This window comes from Mercenaria mercenaria, unplaced genomic scaffold (genome assembly GCF_021730395.1).
Source record: "Mercenaria mercenaria strain notata unplaced genomic scaffold, MADL_Memer_1 contig_1886, whole genome shotgun sequence".
Classification (NCBI taxonomy): Eukaryota; Metazoa; Mollusca; class Bivalvia; order Venerida; family Veneridae; genus Mercenaria; species Mercenaria mercenaria.
Window position 1 is genome coordinate 6,804 of NW_026459900.1, and position 26,759 is coordinate 33,562.

Here is a 26,759-nt window from a genome sequence, read left to right on the forward strand (position 1 = left end):
TAAATATAACATCATGATATATTATAGACGATGTGTGCGTAGTATGTATTTATTGTGATTAAAGTCCATTTTAGAACAGTATGGGACTGGAATTATAAGCATTCAATAGGAGTGCAAGCCAAAAACCAAAAAAAAAAAAAAAAAAAAAAAAAAAAAAAGGAGAAAATATACGAATCACATTTAACAGAATGTAGGATTTAATGGGCACCACATTGCTGTTAAGGGCCATTAAGTTTACTCTTAAATGAAATCGTACAGAACCTGAACATTAAATGGGCATTAAATCAAATTTAAGGGCCATGAATAATCCTGTTTAATTCAAAATATTTCACTATTTTTTCAAAGCCATTAACTATTTTAGCTACAAAACTAAATTTTTAATGGCATGATTCATGGTCAAAAATGGGTGTTTTAATGGTATTTTAGCATGTAACCCATTAATATTGTGAAACCTGTTAAATAAAGTGATGCAAGAATTAATGGGGTTGATTAACAGTTTTTCCCATTTTAATGGATATTTTACAAGGTTTTAAACCATGTTTAATGGTATCTGCACCCAGTAGTGGATTTACACCCCCCCCCCCCTCCCACCCCCAATGTTCATTGACCAAGGTTTTCAAAGAAAAAAAAGGTGTGAAGGATACACGGTCACACGCACACTCGCACGCACAACCAGAGACAGTTACCATATCCTATTACCCTTATAACAGGAGGATGATAAATAAAATCCGCCATTTTGTTTTAAGTTATCACGGAAATATGGATATGTTCCTAACTATCTCATTTGAAGCCTTTTCTGAAAGAAACATTTCTCTGTCTTTACCTAACAGACAATATGAACATCAGAACAATACTGCCTTTCCTTTTAACTAATAATACCTTGGCAGCCATTTTAGTCAAAGACTTGAAGGTTATAGTGCTTCCTCCATCTCTCTGCAGGTATGTTTGTAACGTGTTGTGAACCGTCTCTCCGAGTATGATCATAAATGGTTCAGGTTTTATTATCACAGCTAACATTCTTACAAAGTGTCTGGATTTCCGGAATGTATACATAGTCTTCGCTTCTGCTAAGAAATGATCCACCGCCAGTTTGCACTTTGTCACGATAGTTACATCGATTGTGTTGTTCAACTTACCTGTAAAAGTGAAAGCGCGGACTTTTAATAGTCTTAATAAATACTTTTCACATTCCAACGTAACAATAAAAATATATTTTACTATAACCAAGTATGAATTAGAATTCTAACAGCGCGCACTGCAAATTCCGTAATTTGGATCAAACTGTACAGTGTACTGCGTCAAGTAATTATTACATTCTTGTTTGATCACATTATTTTAATATTTTGTATATGTTGCAGTGTAATTTGTAATGTTTCTATATTATCTTTATTCAAAACATGTGCTCTCGTTTTCATACCTGTAAACAGTTCTCCATATTTACCAACTTGGACTGACATGATAAAAGAAACAGACTCCCTTACAATTTCTAAATTCCTGGGATAAACAACAGGATTTTGCCTCAGAGCTGGTTTCTTTAGTTGGCATGGAAGGGCATCAGCTTTGCCTGTTAAATAAAACAATTAATTTAAGAAAGAACCATACTTTATTACACGTTTTTATGTATTATAACATCTGTAGAAAATCGAGGGATTGTTGTTTCGGTTTGGGTCATTAAAATATCCCAAGGATTTCTGCAGACTTGAATATATAAAACAAGCAAATTTGATGATTGGTATCCCCCGCCGAAAGGGTTTATGGTGAGGAATGGCAAAAAAAACATCCGGCAAAAAGTTAAGGATGTTACTAAGAAGCAAACAATTTCATTAGTCAAAATCAATTGAACAGAAAATGAATGCTTTTTTTCAGGGGTGGGTGTGGGGGCGTGGTGTGCAGCGGGGGTGACCGGGTGAGGGTACAAAACTTCACATGATTATAAATATTGATGGAAAATTAGAAATGAAAAAAAATATGAATAAAATAAAAAATGTGGTGGAGCGCGGGGGAGGGGTAGGGGGGGGGGGTGCATGATCGGGGTGCTGGACATGACTGGGTGGAGGAGTGAGGTGGGGGAACGGTACAACTTTGCATGTTGATAAATATTCATGGAAGGTTTGAAAAAAGAATTTAAAAAAGGGAATGAATTTGTTTTGGGGGGATGGGGGTTGGGAAGGGGAGAGGGGTGTGACCAAGGCAAGGTGGTGACTTGGTGTGGGTACACAACTTCACATATGTTTATAGTAAGTGTTCATGGAAAAGAATGAAAGAAGTTAATTTTTAAAATTCTACCAGCTAGTTACTGATAAATGACTGCGGATGTAGAGTCTTCATATAAACAAGGGCAATCTAAGAAAAATTGACCAATCCAAAAAAGAAATTGACGGACATCATAGATGTATGTTGATTAATATTTATTTCAAGTTTCATAAAATTCTTCCAACTAGTTACTTAGAAATGGCTGCGGACGTAGAATTTTTATCAAATCAAGGGCATTAACTCTAAGGAAAATAGACCAATCCAAACAAAAACTTGACGGGCATCATCGCAGTATGTTGGTTTATGTTGATTTCAAGTTTTATAAAATTCTACTGCTAGTTACTGAGAATGGCTGCGGACGGACGTAGAAGTGGCTTTTTCATTAAATCAAGGGCAATAACTCTAAGGACAATTGACCAATAAAAAATGACGGACATCATCGATGTATGTTGGTTCATATTTATTTCAAGTTTCTTGCAATTCTACCAGCTTGTTACTGAGAAATTCCTGCAGACGTGGATTTTTCATTAAATCAAAGGCAATAGCTCTAAGGAAAATTGACCAATCCAAGCAAAAGCTTGACAGGCATCATCGCAGTATGTTGGTTCATGTTTATTTCAAGTTTTATGAAATTCTACTGCTAATTACTGAGAAATGGCTGCGGACGGACGCAGACGTGGCATTTTTATTAAATCAAGGGCAATAACTCTAGGAAAATTGACCAATAAAAGTGACGGACATCATCGATGTATGTTGGTTCATATTTATTTTAAGTTTCATGCAATTCTACCAGCTTGTTACTGAGAAATTCCTGCACACGTGGATTTTTCATTAAATCAAAGGCAATAACTCTAAGGGAAATTAACTAATCCTTAAACACTTTACGAGCATCATCGCAGTATGTTGTTTCATGTTTATCTCAAGTTTTATGAAATTTTACCTGCTAGTTACTGAGAAATGGCTGCGGACGGACTCAGACGTGGCCTTTTCATTAAATAAAGGGCAATAACTCTAAGGGAAATTGACTAATCCAAAAGAAACTTGACAGGCATCATCGCAGTATGTTGGTTCATGTCTATTTTTAAATTTTATGAAATTCTACTCGCTAGTTACTGTGAAATGGCTGCGGACGGACACAGACATGGTTTTTTTATTAAATAAAGGGCAATCACTCTAAGACTTAGGGAAATTGACTAATCCAAAAAACTTGACAGGCATCATCGCAGTATGTCGGGTCATGTTTATTTTCAAGTTTTATGAAATTCTACCTGCTAGTTACTGAGTCATGGCTGACGGACGCACGCACGGATGGACAACGCCATTTCAATACCCCGTTGTTATAACGCATAAAAACATGCCATGAAGTCAGAATGTATTGTTTACAAGTTCGATGCAATATTTAATATTTCCATTTTGTTGTTCGTAGAAACGGGCAACATGTTTTAAATACCCATAACCGGGGCGCAAAAATCAACAACACTACCAAAAGATGAAAAAAATCATCTTTATGTATTGTTATTACAAACATGATATTGACCTATTTTTGAACTGGGACATACTTTCAAGAATAATAATTTTACATACGAATTATTTTGTGTAAGAATGTGTCGACCTGCTTCCAAGATTTATTTGAACTCTGTGAGATATTTTAAAAATAAAATATAGCGATTGATCATCTTCATTTCCCCAACGCCTACATAGGATGAGAGTAAGCCGCCGATGTGTTTACTTGAGATGGCAGTGTGTTTTGGGTTTGGGTTGGTGAGCTTTTGTGAACGCTCAATGTCCGTCGTCCTTTGTCAGTCGTGCGTCCGTCAACATTTTCTAAAAAAAATCTTCTTCTTAAAAACCATTAGGCAGAATTACACCAAACTTCACAGGAATTATCTTGGGTTGTCCCCTTTCAAATTTTTTCAAAGAATTTAATTCCGTGCAGAACGCCATGGTAACCGAAAGGAAAAACTTTAAAAAATCTTCTTGTCCAAAACCGCAAGGCATAGAGCCTTGATTTTAGGCCTGTGACATCATCTTATGATTTTCTATCAAGATTGTTCAAATTGTGACCCTGGGTTGAAAAAAGGCCCCGCCTTTGGGGTCAAAAGTTTTACATAGACTACTATAGTAAAAAACTTTAAAAATCTTTTTGTCTTAAACCACATGACCTAGGCCTTTGATATTTTGTTTGTAGCATTGCCTTCTGGTCATCTACTAATTTTTTTAAATTATTACCCTGGGTCGAAAAGAGGCCTTGTCCCGGGGGTCTCATATTTTGCATAGACTTGTATAGGAAAAAATAATTCAAAATTCTTCTTGCCTGAAACTGCAAGGCCTAGGCTTTTGCTATTAAGTATATTGCCTTTCCTAGTGTTTCTCTACCAACATTGTTTTTCAAATTACGTCCCTAGGGTGAAAAGGGGCCCTGCCTTGGGGGTACCAAGTTTAACATAGACTTATGTAGGAAAAAATAATAAAGATCTTCTTGTCGAAAAGTTCAAGGCCTAGGCATTTGATATTTGGTATGTAACGTTGCCTGGTGGATCTCTAACACGTTTGTTCAAATTATGAAAAGAGGCCCTGCCCTGGGGGTCACTTGTTATAATTATTAGTTGTATAGGACAAAATACTTAAAAAATTATCAGATCATATTTCCTAGACTGTTTAATTATAATTACCTGATGACTTAAGCGATTAGGCATCACTTGACTGTGGCATTGACTTACTGACCTACTTTTTTGTTTTTGTAAGATACAGCCTTAAAATTTGGATGACATGTACAGTTTTGCACAAAAATCTTAAAACTGTCTTTCAGTGACCATGAATGTGACCTACTGACATACTTTCTAATATTTTAGCGTCAGTTTGCCATTTGAAACTTGTGGCTCATATTACTCAGATGAGCAATTCAGGGTCATCATTACCCTCTTGTTGTTGTGTCGAACGACCTCTGAAATTTCCACTTTTTATATTTTACCCTAGAAAAAAGGCGCAATACCACATGTTCATCTGCACAAGAATAACTATTCGGCCCTGGCACGACATTTCAAAAATGAAACTCATGTATTAACATAACTGCACGTGAATTGTCTTGTTCATGATTTTCATCCCATTCACACATACCCGGATCCAGTGAAAAAGTAAGGTTTTTTCTGCAAGAATAAATGTGAAAACACAAGTATACAATTTAGATATTATTATATATACACTTACAATGCGATTCCTTAATTTGTCGCTTTGTATACAGAATATTAAGTAATTTAACAATAACAATATAAAAAATACAGAAATACAGTCTCTGTTTTTTTTCCACCCCCCCCCCCCACCCCGCCCCAGACACACACCTTCAGGTATTTTGTATTCAGGTTTGATGTACATTGACCCTATTAAGGTATTTGCACTTGAAAAAAGAAATATGGATATCTAACGCTTTTTCAGCTGTTGTTTTTACTATTCAAGAAGAAGTATACGAAGACGATAATTGTATAAGTATATGCATTTAGCTTTCTGACTTAACCTTAAAATGTATATGTTGCCAATGTAACGTATTTTCTCTCATTTATGGAAACTATATTTGATTACCGTTTTTGCGACGACTTCAGTGTCAGTTTCCTTGGTACTTTAATGAAATATAGAGCAACTTATCTAACCTATAAATTGTTCTATATCATGGTTTAGACAACCTCAGCAGGAGCAGACAGAACGAATAGCAATACCAAATGTACACATTCAATATTATTAACGAGGATTATTATTTATCTTTATTGTAATCATAACGTTTAATAGGTAAACATGCTAAACCCTAACTTTTAGCCTTGGAAAACCTTAAATTCGCGTACAAATTACATTCTTTTTGTATGGATAACGCATGTCGTCTGCAGAGTTATGAAAGATTAGTTGGAGGACACCAACGTATCCCAGTTCTGCAAATGCTTTAACGCCGATCGGGATATAATCGGACAAACCAATATTACTTATGACAGTTGTATTGTTTAAATTGTATAACACACTAGCCTCGTTTATTTTAGATATGTCTACCGCCTGTTCATAAAGTACAAGAAAAGCAACAACATCAAATGTTATAAGGTTGTCATGAAACAAATTGCTTAAATATATAAAATTAATCCATTTCCAACTACAAAAAATAAGGTTTTATGTAGATATTTATTCCTCGGACTTATATTATGAGGGGTCATTTCGAGGAAGTTGGCTGGTTACATGTTCATTTGAGGTTTGATCTCCTTATCCTTAGTCATGTTCATAGGAAACTCTATAATAATGCACCCAGCTTTTTTACAAGAGCCCTTGAAATTAGCAAGCAATGTTCACATTTATTCAACTCTTTTCAGGGATAGTAACAGGTACTCCATACCTAATGTTAAGGGTTTTGGGAAAACATCTTTCACTTATAATGGCTGTCACGTGTGGAACAGTTTACTGTCAAGTTTTAGATCTACATATAAACTTAATCATCTTAAAAAAGTTGTGAAGAAACATTTATGCAAATTGTGTCAGTCTAGTCTTTTTTTTCTGGTCATTTTTATTCTGGCATATACTTTTTATTTCTTATTCTACCTACCTACCTACCTACCTACCTGCATGCCTGCCTACCTACCTACCTACCTATCTAGTCTGTATTTCTTACTTATTATAGTTTCAGTTGCGTCAACGCGTGTTTGCTGAACATTCCTATCACCTCATTCTCCTAACCGTTCGAAAACGAATAAGTTAGAACAAAGCTAGGACGACCCTAAACTTACAGTAGTTGTCGCAGTAGCATATAGTGTGTATGAACATCGTTCGGCATTTAATGCAAAACTTTCATGCAAGAGACGTAGGTCTTCCATCATTATTTGTTTGTTAATATATGCGTAAGAATTCATATTTTTGTCTGGAAGAGCAATTGAAAAACTGAAGCAGTTAGCTAGCCTTGTCAATACTTAAATATTCTCTTTTAATGTGCACCAGGATGCAATAAAAGGTTGATTTTATGCAAACTACAATTATGTAATGTTCTGTCGAGAGATGTCTTGAGTCTTATAATGTGAACTAATTCTTTTGCCTTAACGAAGTGAAAATAATACTTACACTTATGGAAATGAATAAGGCCGAATATGTCAGTGAAATATCTTCTTGAACCTATAGATAGCCGTCCATAGTTTGACTTGATTTGAATGTGTGCAACACGTGCTCTATTGGATAATTCCTTGCCTGGAGCCAACATCGAGAGTACCAGCATATCTTCTCCTGAAATAAAAACAATTAAAAACACTTTCTTGTACGGTGCCCCTAAAGTGACATGTTACACACTTATTTCGTTTAAACGAAATAAAAAAAAGTCTCACATTACCCAAGTGGAAAAAAGTGTGTAACATGTCACTTTAGGGGCACCGTATTCTTGTGAAGTATTAAATAATACATTTATTTTATGCCAGACAATTAACTTAAAAACGTATACAGCCTTTACAGGTGATGAGGCCTATACAATTTGTTTTAGTGACATATGTTTCATTGTATTATCTAAAGACATAATCACCTTTTCCAACTGCGTTCAGAGATGACACATATTTATTTTTTTTTACTTTAAAAGAATAGCAAATAAAATCAGTTTTGCATTAAGTCCGCGATTCATCACATTGATATTTTTAAACATAAAATAAATTATTTCTAAAAGGATATAGCCACAATAGCTCCAAAGTTACAAAATACATCAAATTCGTTGATGTTTATATTTTTTGACAACATTTAATACGTAATATTAGAAGGATAGCTTGGTATCAGTTTGTGGGGAATTTAATAGCCTATGCTGTGACATAGATAATTATATTGTTCGTTAAGCGTGATATTGTTGATTTTATGGTGTATTATTTATTGAAGTTTTAAATCATGCGAATATGTGTTTGCTGAATAAAAAAAAATGTATTTGAATGATTTTACCTGGGTTTCTAACACAGGTTTTCTGTTTTTGTTAGCGATCATCTGTTCGTTGTCCAAATTTTCAGAATTTTCAGAATTTTTGGTACACATATCTAGTGGACTGATAACACAGTCAGGAAAGTTGAATGTTCTTACGCCAGGTACTATCCCAGATCAGTTTTAACATAGAACTTTAATTCAATAACATCTGGCTGAACGACCAAATTCTTGTGTAAAAGATGTAAAGCATATTCCAAATACCTTTCATTATACCAAAGATAGCTTAACGCAAGTTAACTGTTTATCTGGCAGGCTTGAACAAAACTTTCAAACTCAAAATGATGCTGATTGTATGTATCAAACTGGTGTGTTACTTTGAAAGACAATATAATACTTTTGAAGTCTCACAGGTATATCTGGGTGTGGATGCAAAAAGCACAAACCGCGGAATGCAAATTTCTCTGAACTGTGGTATAGCTCATGTAGGGAAGCTGAACTGTGTGTCCATGGGACACTGGTGCTCCCACTTCCATTCAAGGTACAACTGTATATCACTTGTTGACAATGCAATACTATAAGTAAATATTTATTACCTGCGGCCTGGAGGCCGCATGTGTATTGAAAAGCAACACACCTAAGTGCCCGCCTCCTCCCTCTACAAATATTGGAGTTTGGTGCACAATATGTCATGGATCAATAGTAAAAATGCTGCTACGGTAAAACCCGTAAAATAAGTTTAAATGGAGGTGCAGCTGTCTAAACGCCGATATTCTTTATAACATGTATACTATCACTGTAACGTTGATCTAACTTTCTTGAAAGTATCTACTCAGGCTTTGCCTAAAATTATTCCTATGGAAGTAGTGCTAAATATGACAGCGCTTACACAAATTTAGATAATATTTTAGATAAATGGAAATCTGTTGGTTCACATACTGGCCATAATGATAACGGATTACAAATTGATGTCTTAATCTATTTTAATCGTGGAGGTAAAAAGACAATAGACAATGCTAAACTATGTCAGCGTTTGGGCTAGATAGAATCCGTCTAAGGCTCTTAAAATGACACATCTGTTCCATTTCTTCATGTACTCTTTAATATATAGTTAAATAAAGACATTGTTACCACATTATGAGGTAAAGATATAATAAATCTGATACCCATGTCTTTGTCAGCTGAAGCAAGTAATCATATGTCATACAGGTGTACACTTTTAGCTTCCATTATGTATAATATTCCTTGTAGCATTTAAAAGTCTATATTATTATATTATCTATATTATCTACTTCGGCTGATGGTAACACTCAAGGACGCTTAAGGAAGTTTCATATTTTTTTTCTCAATAATAGATTTTGATGAAATGTTTTGTATTGAAAGATCATGTTATGATGTATTGAAAAATGAAATAAAAATACTAGGTCACCAGCTTTGTTTCAATTTAATTTGCCCCTAGATATGGTGCTATTTTTTAACATTTTTCAAAATTTCTATAATCCTAAAATGTATTTCAGTAAAGTACAATAATCAGCACAAATTTGATATCTAAGCATTTTATATAGGAAAACAATTTATCTATTTGAAACATGCTCGCAGAAATCACAAGAAAATGATTTTGTAAAGAAAGGAATACTTGATTAGCAGACCCAAAGGCTATTTTTGCACATTTTTAAGTTGGTACTTCTGCTATTTTATCGAGTTTCACATAACAGAATTTAATCAAACTCTGCACATACATGTACCTTTGGTAATGTCTACCTAATCTAAAACAAAAAAATTGATAGGTCACAATATTAGATTTCGCTTAAATCACATTACAACGAGGTGGGGTGTGGCGGGCATCTATACAACGCAGGTTGGTACGAAATACGCTTTCAGTATTTGAGCAAACGACTAAGAGATATATCAAATTACCAAACGGCAGATTTTTTAATAAGTGGATTTTAAAATGTTTCTGAAGCATTTTGATGTCATAGAACGATGAACGTTTCCGCCTTTCTTCGAACAAAACCTATAGTTTACGAAAACGGATGTACGGTATGGGTACGGTACGGGATTAGAAACAGCTGTGGCTCAATGCAGAGTTTAGCGCTGGTATAAATTACAGACTCCAGTATATGTCGGATTGAAGCAATTTGAACTAAATGTACTTTAAATGTATATATTTTGTAAGCATGGTGATGCTTACCCTAACCTTTAGTCAGTATATTATACATATTTTACAATAAATGCATGCGAACATACAATAATTTGCGAACTTTTGCCGTACGCGACATTAGATAATCACTTCCGGGCATGCGCAGAAAACCGCTCGAACTCTGTAGTGAGCTACATCGATTAGAAACACAACCAAATTGGCACAGTGTTGGGGTAAATATCGACCCGTCCGGAAAATCTGTAGCGAGTGCCTTTAACTAGTTGATGAACAGAATAGTTCATGTTTTTATTATTGATGCACGGAAGAAATTTTAAAAATCTTAGTGACTTTGTAAAACATATAATTTCATTTTCAGATGTGCACTTTGGAAAAGACGTAACGAATCAGAGATTACCGTTAAAATTCTAAATGCAGTATAAGTAATTTATATGGCAGTATCTTCGTGTAAATGGCTACACTACTAACTGGTTTCAAACACTTTTTGTCACACTATAAATGACCAAGCACTTCATGGCAAGGATGTCACTTTTAATATTGAATAAGAGTTATGTTCTTTATGTCAGTGATATTGCATTGTTAGCTGAAATGCTAAAAATTTACAAGTTCTTTTAGAGTGTTGTGTGTTTGACTGCTGTAATTTAAACGATATGACAATCAAAACAAAATCACCATCATTCATTTTAGGCCTGGTGCTTTGACTTATTGCTTTGTAGTAATTAAGAACTATACCTCAATCTGCTTTTTTAATTAACTGAAAATAATTTATGAGTCTTTTTTTGTGAATGGATGGTATTTAGGCATTTATTGTCAAGTTGGTGCAGGTAGGGTAGGGGTCATTACAAACTCTGCATTTACAAAATGTCTAAATCTCAATATAGTGTGGAAATGTATTGTAATTTAATTTTACAACAACAGGAGTAGTTTATGTTATGATGGTATTGGCGCGGTTTGACGTCATTTTGACCCCTTACTCTTAACCTAAACTGATCAATGCTGGCAAATTAAAACAAAAACACAAGTTTTAACAAATTATTGTGAAAACCTCTGGTTTGACAAAGTTCGGTTTTAAATGGTTTTGTACTATGTTCATGTTTATTTTCAGAAACGTTTACAGTGTAAGCACATAGTATTTACAGTAATTGGTTTTAAATTATTTTAAAAACCTAAACGATAACTTTAAACTCCGCATAATTTACAATAGCTTTAACCTAATATCAATTTGATGACGCACGGTGTTGCCTCTTTTACGTTAGAAAAGGCTTATTACTTCCAGGATGTAACTATTGCGGACCAGGAAATCCTTTGGATAATGGACCTCCTGTTAATGAACTAGACGCAGTATGCATGGACCATGATTATTGTTATGATAATAGTACAAATAAAAGTGAATGTGACAAAGAAATGTTATCTAATTTAAAGAACACTAAATCAAAATCTGTTGGAAAAAAGATAGCTAAATATTTAGTTGTAAAACCTGCAATTGATATGAAATACAAAGTGGGCTTGGAAAAAAATCAGCTGTAAGCTCACTCAAAAAAATCCCCCGAAAAGAACCGAAGTAACGAATTAGCAGAAAAATTACATAAACCAATTAAACGAAAATTTCTGAAACGAAGAGTGATAGTTAGTGGTATTGACGATACTTGGTCTGCTGATTTATTTGATATGCAAGCTTTTTCGAAATATAATAAAGGTGTGAAGTACTTATTAACCGTTATTGACGTGTTAAGCAAATATGCTTGGGTTATTCCATTAATTTATTAAAGAATAAAACTGGAGAATCTGTTACTGAAGCATTTAATAAAATAAATTTTGAAGGTAGAACACCTACAAATTTATGGGTAGATGAAGAAAAAGAATTTTATAATAAAAAATTGAATAATTTTTGAATAAAAATAAAATTAACATGTATCATACATTTAATGAAAGAAAAACCTGTAGTAATCGAAAAAATTAATAGAAGTTTTAAAAGAATAATGTGGAAATATTTTACAGCAAATATACTTAAACTTATTTAGACAATTTGCCGGATATGGTTGGTAAATATAACAAAAGAAAACATTCTAGTATAAAAGTGACTTCAACACAAGCCAGTAATTTTTTAAACAAAGGTACTCTTTATTTTAATCTATATGGTTATTTAAAGATACCGGAGAGTAAACCAGAGTTTAATATTGGTGATCAAGTTCGCTTAAGCAAACTTAAACGACATTTTGCAAAAGGATATACACCAAACTGGACAGATGAAATATTTATAATTGATAAAATCCATAATACAAATCCCAGAACATATACTATTAAAGATTTGAATTATGAAATGATTCATAAATTCATTTATGAGCAAGAACTTTTACCTACTAAAGAAGAGGTTTTTAGAATAGAAAAAAGGTTTTAAACGAGACTATAAGAAAAAAACCAAGCTTTAGTAAAGTGGAAAGGTTATAGCGAAAAATTTAATGGCTGTTTACCATTTGGTGAACTGGAAGAATTTACTTAAATTTAAAAAATATATTATATCAATGGGTAAAATGTTAATTTCTAATGGAATAGAAACAATAGATCAATTAATAGATCACTTGACTAAACTTGCTGCTGCTTACAGAAAAAGTTTTGTCGAAGAGTAAATACAGGACTACAAATTACAGCAAGTTTCTTTGGTTGCTCAGCTGCATTAGCAATTGTTCCAGCTATTCCTATATTTGTAGCAGTTGCTGGCACTGTTCCATCAGTAATTACTATATTTATTAAAAGACTAAAAGTGGAAGACAAGAAAACTATTTTAAAATTACATCATCAACAAAAAAAAAAACAACAACTAATAACAAAAGCGCGGATCGGGAGAGTAAATAAAGAAGATTCAAATAAAGTTATTCAAGATATTTTTACAATACTGTTAGAAATGCAGAAAGAAAAACTATTTTAAAAGGCATTGAAATGCAGATGAAGGAATTTCAACTTAACGGATATCAAAATAGAAAAAGAAGAGGAGTTGTATTAAATATAATTTTTTCTTTAAGTGCGTTTTTTCTTTAAAAATTTTTTTCTATAAGTATATTATATAAATGATTAAAAGATAATGATATTTCAATAAAACTAGCTTGAACTTTAGGAAGAATATGGAATGAAGAAATAATACAAGAAAGAAATTCATATAAAAATGTAAGGAAAAACAGAAACGTTATTAAATCAATGCTTAATCAATTAACCAGTGAAATTTTAAAAAATAAAGTAACTGATAGACTAGAAAATGTTGTAGATCCTTATCTATTTGAAAAGATTATATATTTATTTGAATGGGAATGTGGTTGTTTAATGTCAGAAGAGGAAAGTAATGAAATATTATGTGATTGTCCTAGACCAATTATTATTATTTTTTATTTTTTGCTTAAAGATTTTTATTTTTTGCTTAAATATATTTTTCTAAAATTAATATATAGATGGTTGAGAAATTGAGAGGTCTTCAGATCTATATATTGAGAAATTTGAAGTTAAGATTACATATAGACGAGATCCAAAATATCAACTATATTTAGCTATAGAATAGAAAAAAAAGTAGAAACTTCACAGGTCTCTCAACACAACAAAATCGAAAATGTTGCAGGCTCGGTTTGATTGAGCCTGTTCATGGACAGTAGTGGAAATGCATGCTACCGTCCACGCCCTCTAGCTCCGGGTTGAGCAGAACTCAACATTAACACATGCTAAAAGTACAAAAAACAATTTAGAGACATCCGCATATGTATTCAAACAGCGATGAACATGGAACCTTCAAAGATACACGTGTTGAGGCGTGTAATTCCATGAAGAGCGGCGTTTGGTCCCCAGATAAAGTAAAGGGTTTGCCCTAAACGAGAAAATAATGGGCAGAACTAAACAAACTGGGAAGGGGATCTGAGGTTATGGAGCCTGCGTATTACAGGAACTGTCAAAAGACGAAATTAAAAAGCAGGCACCATATCCAAGGGGTAATTATACAATACTTAAGGCTATGAAAGCGGGAGTATTGGAACCACCCAGGCCGAAATGGTTATGTTGAGAAACTAAACAGTACCAATAACACGACATAAAAGTCGTGCTGACCGATCTGAGAAGATCGAAATATAACAGCCCTGATTATAGAAAGCTCATTTGATATTGTTTAATCTGAACTATCTAATTTAAAAGGTACAAAATTAAATGTTGTTTTAAAAATAATTTTTGCGAAAATTAGTAAAACTGATACAATATATAAATCAGCTTATTTTCAATCATAGGTTCTAATTATTATTAATACAAACGAAATAATAAACATTTTATATCAAGCTTTTGACGAAATAATAAATAGAATTGGTTATTTGATTTCAGAAGGAAGCGGCTTGAGAATAGAATCAGTTGATGCTTATTATATAAACAAATGTAAAAATAGACCGCTGGCTGCTTCAAGTACTTTAGAATTACCAAATCCATTACAACATCTAATGAAAGGATCGATAAATATAAAGAATGATGATAATGAATGTTTTAGATGATGTCATTCAGCTTACAAATTTCCCGTTGAGAAAGACCCTCAGGAGTTTCAAAATATAAAAAGCATATAAAAACACATGCAAATAAAAGCATTTTTGAAAATCATGTTATTAAATGTGAATGTCATAAAAGTTATGTTAGCAAATTAGTTTCTACTTTATTAAAAAACAAAACTATGTTGTTCATTATAAAAATCTTGAACTATATGCACAATTAAGATAAAACGTAAAACAAATACATAGAAAATTAACTTTTGATGAAAATCCTTGGTTAAAATGTATATTGATTTTAATACTCAAAAAAGACCTAAAGCAAACATTCTTTTGAAAAAGACTTTTTAAAACTCATGAATAACTCTGTTACGCAAAAGAATCAATATTAAATTAACACATGATAAAAATCTTTTATTGAAGTATATAGCGAAACCTTCATTTGTTAGTTCAACAATGTTTAATAAGAATTTGTTTCAAATTGGTATTCATAAAATAAAAGAAAGTTTATTATTTAATATTCAGACCTTGTTATGTTGGAATGTGCATTCTAGATTTATCTCAGTATTTAATGTATGATTTTCATTATAATTACATTAAGGAAAAGTATAAAGATTCAGCAAAACTTTTATTTTCTGACACTGATTACAATGTGTAACTCATTATGTTATGAAATAAAAACCAAAGATGCTAATAAGGATTTTTATAAAGATTCAGAACTGTTTGATAAAATGATTAGACAGTAATTCAAAATTTTATTTCGATAATAATAAAAAGTAATTGGAAAATTTAAAGATGAGGCTGCCGGCATTTCCACTGGCGAATTTGTTGGATTAAGAAGTAAAATGTATTCATATTTATTAGAAAATGAACTAAATGTTAAAAATGTAAAGGAATTAAAAACATGTGGTAAAGAAAACAATAGTTCATGAAAATTACAAAGAAACTTTGTTTAATTCAACCCAAAGTAACCACACCTTTAAAGTTATTAGTTCTGATAAGCACAATCTTTCCGGTTTTGTTATTAATAAAACATCTTTATCATGTTATGACGATAAAAGATATATTCTTGATAATGGTACTAATACATTAGCCTATCGTTAAATAAAATTCCACCGTAAATTGTTAATTGAATATTCTTAAAGCTTAAACCATCTATATAAATAACATCATTTTGTTTTTAACTTGATCAGCATAACTAATAGAAATAGATTCATTTTTCCATTTCATTTTTTACATTGAAACTTTAAAGAATTTTATTTTCTTTGCTTTTTAATTCCAATTAAGCTTCTCCATTATCTAATTTAATTACATCTATAAGAATAATTAAGATGCAATTTTATTTGATTGTTACATTATTACAATTTTGGACTAAACCAGGTCTAGCATTACCAACATTCCATTTAAATGATCCAGCAGCATCTTCTGTTGCAGATGTTAAAAACAATGGAGGTTTCCTAACTGTTTACCTTTCTTTTTTATTTACTTTTTATTTATATTATTGAATATTTCCATTATATAAAAACAATGGAAATAAATCAGTTGACTATATAGAAACTAATGTAACTTTCGTCATGTATAGTATATTGACTTCATTTCGGTCCCGGATGTATACTAAATATCGTTGCTTTGCTTAAATGAATTTCATTTTTTTTTCTTGAAAAGTGATATATTTATCCGCTCAGATGTTTTATTTTCCTGTCCATTTATTTGACTCAAATCAATAGGCCAACACCGCCATCTAAAATAGATAGCATCAACATTATGAAAGGCGCGGAGTTGGCGATACTGTTGACTTCAATTATGTAATACCCATCTTGTTGGACTATAAAATTAATACACTCTCTTCCACTCCTTGGGAATCGATATATTTATGATTTGTTTAATTAAAGTTTTTTTATAATCTGTAATCTTATTAGCTCGTAATCCAAACCCTTTTTTGTTGTAATTGTTCGTCTTCAGTATCATATATTCTTCGTTTATATCCAGTATCATATCTTCCTCTTCCAAGATTACTCTTTACAGCAAGTTTCCTGTTATTATAACATTCAAAAAGAAACACTTCACGTCTTACTGTTGCTAGTTTTTTTTTCTCCATTTCTTTATAATTTTTATTAAGTTTAAGAATTACTTCAGCCAAATCATCAACTCGTTTTGTTGTGGTAACATCAGAAGCAGAAATCATATTTTTGTTTTGTTGCATTAGCAAAAGAATCAAGATTTATATTTTGTTCATAACAAATCATATCATTTTCCCTTTTCTCTGGACTTTCAAATAAAATATAGTGTGAACAGTTAATACGGATGTTTTGGGGTGTTTTATAGTAAGACTGGCTTAAATAAATAACAGAACAGTTTTTGTGACGTCCTTGAATAAAATATTTTTGTTATTTCATTTTGAACTTTTATTTTCTTCACATAAAATCATCAATTATCACTACTTTTTGTTTTTCTGATTCAAGATCATTAACATCAATTATTTCATTATTAGAATATTCAATTCTTTTGGATCTACTTTATTTTTTTATATTTTTTTTTATATTTTTTTTTTTCAATTGTATTTAAACTTTATATTAAACCCTGATATGTAGATTGTTCTAGGTTTATAGCATACAGGTATAATTTATCATAATATATAAGAGGTTTTCCTAGCATATGCATTAATGTATACTAGCCAAAAGTTCCAACGCCCATATGTACATCAATGCGAAGAAGATGTTTAGCTGTGGTTAATGCTGCTGGTGGCCACACCCGCTATTGACTGATCCTGCGAACTTTAAAAATGCACCATTCAATCAATTAATGCATTTTATTGTTGCCTACTGTGTGTTTTTTTTTTTTTTTGTTTTGTTAAGTTTTTGTTTTTCATTGTTTTACAGGATAGTTATGTGTTACGCATGTCAAATTTCATTGTATTTTGTTTAATATTAAATAAAATATCGATACTTATATACATATGGGCGTTGGAACTTTTGACTAGTATATTTGGTTTTCCTTATCCGGAAGATCCACATATTAACATTCTAAAACATGAATCTGGCATAAAAGGATAAAATTGCTTAAAGTTATTAGATTTCTCGTTTTTTTTATCATAATTTGTAATTTCCATTATATAATAATATTACATTACCTTACATTACATTATCTTACATTATTATATAAATGCAATCAAAACTTAATGAAATAAGAATAAGAAAAGACTGAGTCGGGCAAAAGATAAGAGCACTTAGAGAAGAAATAATTAGAGAAAAAATAAAAAAGCTACCGGCCGAGAAATGTATACTGAAATTTATAAACTAATTACAGAAGGAATCGAAAGTCAAAAAGAAGAATTGTCAAGTCAGTTAAAACATTTACCTGCAATAAAACAACAATTAGAGTCACTCGGTGATGAAATAAAAGACATACAAACATATCATGGTTTACCACAGCTATTCCAAGAACCGCAACTAATTACAGGGTCTCCTGGAGCTTCAGCTCCTTATGAGTTTTACGTTCAGTCTTGAGAAGTTGAAGATATGTTGAGGGAATTTAGAAAATAGAAGAAAGGGAAAATTAAAGAAATAAGCAAAGAACCAACTGAAGAAGTTAAAAAAGTACTGGAAGATTATGAAAGAGAAAGAAAATTTGTTGATATAATTAAAGAATCTGAGGATTATGAAACAACAGAAGAATCAGAAGAAGCATTTGGGGCAAGGTCAAAAGAATTTAAAGTTAATTTAGATGCTGGTTTGGATAATGATGTTTTAGAAGAATATGAATATTACAAACCGTCTGAAATGGTTGACTTTTTACTACAGATAAATCTGATCCTGATAAAATAAATAAAAAGGAAGTTAAAGATACAATACGGGATGAAGAATATCACAAGTTTCAATGGTTCGATAGCTGGCAAATCAAAATCAAAACATCCAAATAAACAAAATGAAGCTAAACTAATGAAGTTTGAACGAGATGAACTGATAAAGTATAAAAGCCGGTTGATGGATGTTCTCGATATGGCTCCTACATATGGACAAGGAATGGTTCCACACAATCCGTATAAACTTTCTACAGATTGTAGATATGGTAAATTTATTGATTGATCTTAATGAACTTTATGGTCAAAACAAATTAATTGCAAAGAATCGAACAACTGGAAAAGAAGTAATTAACATTAAGGTAGATGATGATCTAATTGATCTTATTAATACAAAATATAACAATAATAAATAACATTCAATACTTTCTAGGAAAATATTTAAAGAATTAACCGAAAAATCACGATTACCTATCAATAAAAGATCCATGAAATTTAAAACAGTAATTAGAGGCCAGGGTTATGACATTTGTGCTTGCGATCCAGAAGAATTAATTAATGATTTTAGAACTTACTTGTGGTTCAATTCGTGACAGAAATAATAATAAAGAACGAAAAATGAAGGTATCAGCATACTTGATGAATTATTAAAAGATTGAAAAAATTGTTGAGAAAGACGTTAAACCCGAACACACACACAATTATTAAAAATGAATAAAATGTAAGATATATATATCTACTAGAAAAACATGAAATGTTATATAAAAATTATTTTTCTTAAATATAAATGGAACAAAAAATAGTGTTAAGTTCTGAAGCAATTAAAAACGATGATAAAAATACTCTGATTTTACAGTCAGATTCAGTCGTCCTTAAAATTTAGACAAAAATGAAACTTACGTTGTTGGTTTCGAAAGTATTAATTTTATGACTTATTCTTGGCATAATATTAGCGACGAATATGATAATAAAAAACTTTGTTACAATAATGGTAAAGAATAGAAAAATATCATATTTACAATTGGTTCTTACAGTTATACGGACATAGCAATAGTGATTTTGAATTTGATAAATCAGACACTGCCCCAATAGGCTTGGAATTTATGTAGTTAAAATCCTAATTTCAATTCATGATAATTTTATGTTGGATTTGGAAATGTCAAATTTTCATACATTCCTCGGATCTGAGAAAAATATTTTGAACAAAAGCAAATGGGGAACTACAACACCAGATATAACTAACTCTGTAGATACAATTTACATTCATTGTGATCTTATTGACAATTCACTTGTTAATGGTAATTTTAGTGACATTATCTATGCTTTAAGTACTGTAGATTTAACAAGAGCTTATCCATTTACAAAAGAGCGAAGCATAGTTGGATATTCTGAAATTAATAAAAATGTTATAAATTCAATAAGAACATATATTACAGATGTATTTGGTGGAATAATCAATTTTAATGGAGTTGAAGTTTTACACTAATTTTAAAAGAAAATATAAATACATAATGTACAAAAAGTTTATGATAGAAATAAAGGAATATTCATTTATGTTGATCCTTGGGCTGGAGAAGAAATAATACAAGGCTCAGGTATCTTTGACACTTTAACACATTTTTTTTCATCTTCTGTTGCATATTTAATTGGCAGTGCAGGGAAAAAGCCCTGGAAACTGCAGGAAAAACTGCTCTTGTATTTGAAACACTCCAAGTAACAAATGATGATGAGTTAATTTACAGAGCTAATGCTGACGATGCAGGAAGGGTAATTGTAACTGATGTAATTTTGTGGGGACCGCGTTTAATTTTCAATGATTATGGACTTAATTGAATTTCTGAAAGATATACAAAAGCAAGGTGGAAATACCTCCGAGAAATGACAACGCAGTCGGCAGATACAACAGAGTAATATAAATTTTAGAACAACAGCTGGTGTAACAAAAGCAGAACATGTTTTTTTTTTATTTACAACGACCTAATAAAAGTAATTCACAAAAACATAATACACATTTATAAGATACATTTAAAAATAATGCAGCAAATGATAATTGTATGTTGGAGTCTTGCCGTCTTGAAGTTGGTAATGGTGTTTTTTTTTTATCCCGAAACGGAATATACAAGTATATCAAGAATTTATGATGATGTTCTTAATTATTTTCTTAAACAAATTAATAAAACTACTGGAAGTCTCTTAAATTTATCAAATTATAAAAAAAAATTGTTTGGATTTGACATTTTAACTTAGAATTTACTGGGCATGTCCAGTCATCCCGCTAAATTTCAACACTATTAGCCTAGTGGTTCTCAAGTCACTGTTCAGGCTCCTGTGACCTTGACCTTTGATCAACTGACCTCAAAATAAATAGGGGTCATCTACTCTGCATTTCCAATCATCCTATTAAGTTTCAACATTCTAGGTCAAGTGGTTCTCAAGTTATTCTCCAGAAATGATTTTACATGACAAGGCCCCTGTGACCTTGACCTTCTATAGACTGACCCCAAAATCAATAGAGATCATTTACTCTGCATGTTCAATAATCCTATGAAGTTTCAACATTCTGGGTCAAGTTGTTCTCAAGTTATTGATCAGAAATTGTTTTCCATGTTCAGGCTCCTGTGACCTTGACCTTTAATAGAGTGACCCCAAAATCGATAGGGGTCATCTACTCTGCATGTTCAATCATCCTATGAAGTTTCAATATTCTGGATCAAGAGGTTCTGAAGTTATTGATCGGAAATGGTTATCAATGTTCAGGCCCCTGTGGCCTTGACCTTTAACAGAGTGACCCAAAAAACAATAGGGGTCATTTATTCTGCATGAACAATCATCCTATGAAGTTTCAACATTCTGGGTCAAGTGGTACTCAAGTTACTGACCGGAAATGTTTTTTAATGTTCAGGCCCCTGTGACCTTGACCTTTAATGGAGTGACTCCAAAATCAATAGGGGTCATCTACTTTGCATGATATTTGTACAATCATCCTATAAAGTTTCAACATTCTGGGTCAAGTGATACTAAAGTTATTGATCGGAAATGGTTTTCAATGTTCAGGACCCTGTGACCTTGACCTTTGACGGAGTGACCCCAAAAGCAATAGGGGTCATCTACTCTACATGACCAATCATCCTATGAAGTTTCTTGGTCAAGTGGTTCTCTAGTTATTGATCGGAAATGGTTTTTAATGTTCAGGACCCTGTGACCTTGACCTTTGATGGAGTGACCCCAAAAACAATAGGGGTCATCTACTCTACATGACCAATCATCCTATGAAGTTTCAACATTCTGGGTCAAGTGGTTCTCTAGTTATTGATCGGAATGGTTTTCAATGTTCAGGCCCGTGTGACCTTGACCTTTGACGGAGTGACCCCAAAAACTATAGGGATCATCTACTCTTCATGACCAATCATCCTATGAAGTTTCAACATTCTGGGTCAAGTGGTTCTCTAGTTATTGATCAGAAATGGTTTTCAATGTTCAGACCCCTGTGACCTTGACCTTTGACGGAGTGACCTCAAAAACAATAGGGGTCGTCTACTCCAGCAGCCCTACAACCTTATGAAGTTTGAAGATTCTAGGCCAAATGGTTCTCCAGTTATTGCTCGGAAATGGAGTGTGACATACGGACGGACGGACGGACAGGGCAAAAACAATATGTCTCCCCTAGAGGGGGTGGGGAGTGGGGGGGGGGGCAGACATAATGACAAACGTTTCACATTAGAATTAACAGTCTATCGTGTGATCATATGGTACGATGGGCGCCAAAAAATTATCATTTATTGTGCTAACAAGACCTGTCGGCTCTGAATATGCTGTGAATAGCCCAAAACATCCGGGTTGACGTCATTGTTGTACAATGATCAGATGATATAGAAAAAGTAGGCATCGAAAACAACGATTGTCCACGAAACGCTTGATTTAGGTAGGTGTTTTATTATTTGCTTGTAAAAAGTCAATGGAAGAAACTTTTATGAAAAGAGGCCTAGAAATTGCCTTTAATGGCATTTTTTGTTAACGCCCGACAGCCATGTTCATTGTTAACTTTATAAAATTTGGAAAAGTTTCAGGGGGGCTGTCGCCTTCTTGGTGTCATAGTAAGGTCACAGCACAAGGTGAAAGGTCAATAAGTGCATTTTTGTTATAAACGTCAAATTTTCGCCATTTTTGCTACCTTTCAATATAAACTTGTAATTTTTCGGTGATAATTATGAATTTGAAAAGTAAAATAAATTACTTTTTGTAGATTTATTGCATTTGGGACTGGCAAAATTCAAAATGATTAAAGTCATTCCTATAGAATGAGCAAACTTTTAGTACGCTCTGATACTTTGTGCATTTATGAAGGCTATCTTTTTCATGTTTCTGAAACTTCCGTTTTCTGCTAACAATTTCCAAAAAAACTGGTTGATTGCCTGTAGGATTGTCTATGAACAGTACAGGTAGTTAAATCTATGGCGCGTATTTTATAAAGACTTGTATAGCCAAACTTCATTGCTCGAATTCGGATTATTCGCTTACTACTCTTTGCTCGAACTCGTCAGGTCTATATAATGTATACTTCACGTTGGCTTATACTACTGAAACCTGGAACAAATTTTGCTTATCCCGTCGAGCTCTAGTGAACATAGTTTGACTGTACTATTTGTTGACAGATCTAAAGATTCCTTCGGAAGCATAGAACTCAAGGACGTAAAAATAGCAAACTCGGTTTGATTAAGTCTGTTTGTGAGATATTATGAAATGTGCAAATTCTCTCAAGCATTATCTAAAATACTCTATGCTGTCAATTAGAACTCTAATCCAGTGGTTTACGCATGTGCTGTAGTAATTTCAGGCATGCGTGGGCATTTAGAAATACCATTAATATACAAAAATTAAGCGATATCAAAAGCTATAGACGTCTAAGCCTGACATGTTCAGTCGGCAGAATGTGTTTAATATTACAAATCCATCGTTTTGAATTTCAAATCTCTTCTTCATGCTCTTCTCATCCTGCAGGAAGTTATTTTTACGCATTGTATATCTCTAAGTTACTATTGAACCAACCGCCCGCTTAGCTCATTAGAGAGAGCGTCGGTCTACGGATCGCAGGGTCATGAGTTCGATCCTCGGGCGGAGCGTATATTATCTGTGGCGATTTGACAAAAGACACTGTGTCTGAAATCACCCGTCCTTCACCTCTGATTCATGTGGGGAAGCTGGCATTTACATGCGGAGAACAGGTTTGTACTGGTACAGAATCCAGGAACACTGGTTAGGTTAACTGCCCGCCGTTACATGACTTGAAAAACGGCGTTAAACCCAAAACAAACAAACAAATAAAAACACAACATATTGCATCATTTTGATTAGCTGAACCATCATCTGTCAGTAATCATGAAAATATCGACAGGTATATCGATATATATCTGTAATATTTCAGTTAATGTGCCTTTATGTTGCTGTTAAAAAATCTAAAGCAACCTTTCTGACGTTTTTATATCTTTATTTTTACATTTTAAAACATCTTAATGACTAATGTTTCAGTTCCAAGATACTAGCTTTGTTTTCACAGTGTTATCAAGGGCATCCTGTCTGAAACCAGTGTCAGATGTGTAAATTGTTACGATCTGATTCGTTTTCAATTTTTGTTTTGAACAGAAAGTGAGAGTGTAGAAGCAAGGCCAAAAATAATAAGAATCGAAACAAAAATAGCGTGCTGAATTTTCAGAATATAATAATGCAAATATCGCATTAAGAGCTTCGGTGATTGTTCTTGAAATGTATTACTTAATTACAAATACATAAAATATGACGATAAATGTCTGACCGATAGTAAAAATAGAAAGAAATTACAGCAAATCAAAGACATGGTGTATAGATTAACTGGTTGAAATCCTACAGATCCGTTTTGTATATTACCGTACATGTGCTGTGTACACCTCTAATGTGACCAGTTTTTCAGTTATTCTTCTAAAATGGTCCTATCTAATCATCGACGCATGGTCATATTAACATATATATATATATATATATATATATATATATATATATATATAATGAATTATCACCAGTATTGAAATCATTTTGTAAGGAGCTGGAGAAGCATTCCATATAAAATTATGTAAATGTTACTTTCAATAGTATTTCAGTCATGGAACGGCGGTCAATTAACCAGTGTTTCTAGCGTCTCTACAAGTTTTAGCCTTTCCCCGCAAGTAACTGCCAACTTCTCCATATGATTCATAAGTTAAGGAGGAAATTACTCCTGACAATGTCTATTATCAGATTGTCATGGAGAACATACACCTCTCACGGGGATCAAACTCGCGACCCCGCGATCCTTAGATCTGCGCTCTCCTTACTGAGCTAAAAGTACTTGGCTGCATACATGACAGTAAAGTTATCTTAACTGTTTATGTGTGAATTTTTATATATTTATATGTAATTCATTTTTAATTGCAGTCTTCCTCCTCAGAACCTACCATATTTTCTCTTTCGCACACATTTATCAAAAGGTGTACAATATTTAAATATTTTTTGATAGTCAGTTCAAAGCTTAAATTCAAATTTTATTGCCACCTGAGGTGCAAGACATGCTGTGTCATTTTATAATCATTTACTCAACAATTTTTCTAACTCGACAACTGACTTTTGTTTTTATCTCTGCCAAATTTTAATGGATTTGAATGACAATTGGACACATTGTTTAATGACCAGTTCAAGTAAATAAACTTAACAGCGACCTCAACTGTGCATACATTCATTGGGCTATGCCAGTTCAAATAAGGTAACCCAAAAACAAAAAGTCACAGAATTAATGCAACTTGGTGCTGGTCTCTATGTGGCAAGTACTGCAATCTGTGAGATTAAACAATTTTATCATTAATGTCATTAATGACGTCACAAAACTGATATAAAATTATATTGAAAATACTGACGGATGTTCCATTTCAACTAAACATAGTTGAACATTCAGAATATAAAAAAATGAATTGTATTGAATTCATAGGATCAAAGTGTACTGTTAGAATTTACTAATTATGATACTTTTAATTCAAGGGTAAACTTATTGTTACCCTTAAGGTAAAATAAATATATATCAGGCTATGATCGTTTTTTACGTTTTATTATAACAAAATAATCATTAACATTGTGTTTTAATCATTCATTCAAATCTGTCAAATTTTGGCGATTAAAAAAAAAAAAAAAAAAAAAACAGGTGTGGAGTTAGAAATGTTTTTTGAGTATATTGTTAATATACGCACCATTTTGATTCCTTCAATATCTTAGAAGTCATTTTCAAAAGTTTAGTTTTGACCTTGACATGTCTGTGATCTTGAAATTACATTAAAATGACTATTGGATACGACAGTACCAAAAATATTTCTGCAGTTGATCCATATAATATAGATTAGCAGACATGTCAAGTATAGCACACTTTGCCATCGTATGCCATTTTTCACAGAAATATATTATTCTATATAATATAATATATATAATATATATTTTCAATATTATCATCAGTTTTATTTGCAAAATACCAAAGGGAGTTGAGACACAATATTTAAACTAATTTAAATGGTTATATGAAAATCAAACGAGTGCACAGCGGCATAATGTATTTGTAAATGCACTCATTTGACCTTTGACCCCATTATACTGTAATGAGGAACCCTAAAAGGCGACAGCCCCTTTTAAATTTCATGTTTGATCCTAAGGAACACTTTTATGATAATATCCGAGCATTAACAAACAATGCCATCAGAAGTCACATTTTCCTCAGATATTGGCTGACTATTATAAATTCATAATCATTTCTACAGGTATATAATCGAAGTGCATGTCAAATGGTACAGTACCACAAAACAGGCAATGTTCCCAAAGGCAGTTGCTAGGGGTCCGGTAACCGGACTTCTAGACCTGGAATCTAGAGGTCCGGTAATCAATACGAATGCTGAGAATGGTATTTACAAAGAGGAGACAGTATTTTATCTTTAAAAACGGGAGAGGATTTCAGAAGTTTGCTCTCGTATTTTGCTTGTCATTTTAAATGCATTGTAAGTGACAGGAAACAGAAGTATTTATATTTCTTTAGTCCTTGAAAAAATGGATCGCAAGTTCGATAAATTATAAATAGGAATTTGTACGCTGTACAAATATC

General features: G+C 32.5%; 1 protein-coding gene across 1 annotated transcript in view; it reads right to left on the reverse strand.

The window, feature by feature from the left end:
* Positions 1-879: 879 nt before the first annotated feature.
* LOC123524566 (tyrosine-protein kinase Blk-like) overlaps positions 880-26,759 on the reverse strand; it is a gene marked incomplete at its 3' end in the record, with an annotated part of 61,143 nt that continues 35,263 nt past the window's right edge. The window contains exons 9-11 of the mRNA XM_053532947.1: positions 7,336-7,494; positions 1,418-1,564; positions 880-1,136 (exon numbers count right to left, since the gene is read on the reverse strand). Of these exons, the coding sequence (XP_053388922.1) occupies positions 880-1,136; positions 1,418-1,564; positions 7,336-7,494 (563 nt within the window). The remainder of the gene's footprint in view (positions 1,137-1,417; positions 1,565-7,335; positions 7,495-26,759) is intronic.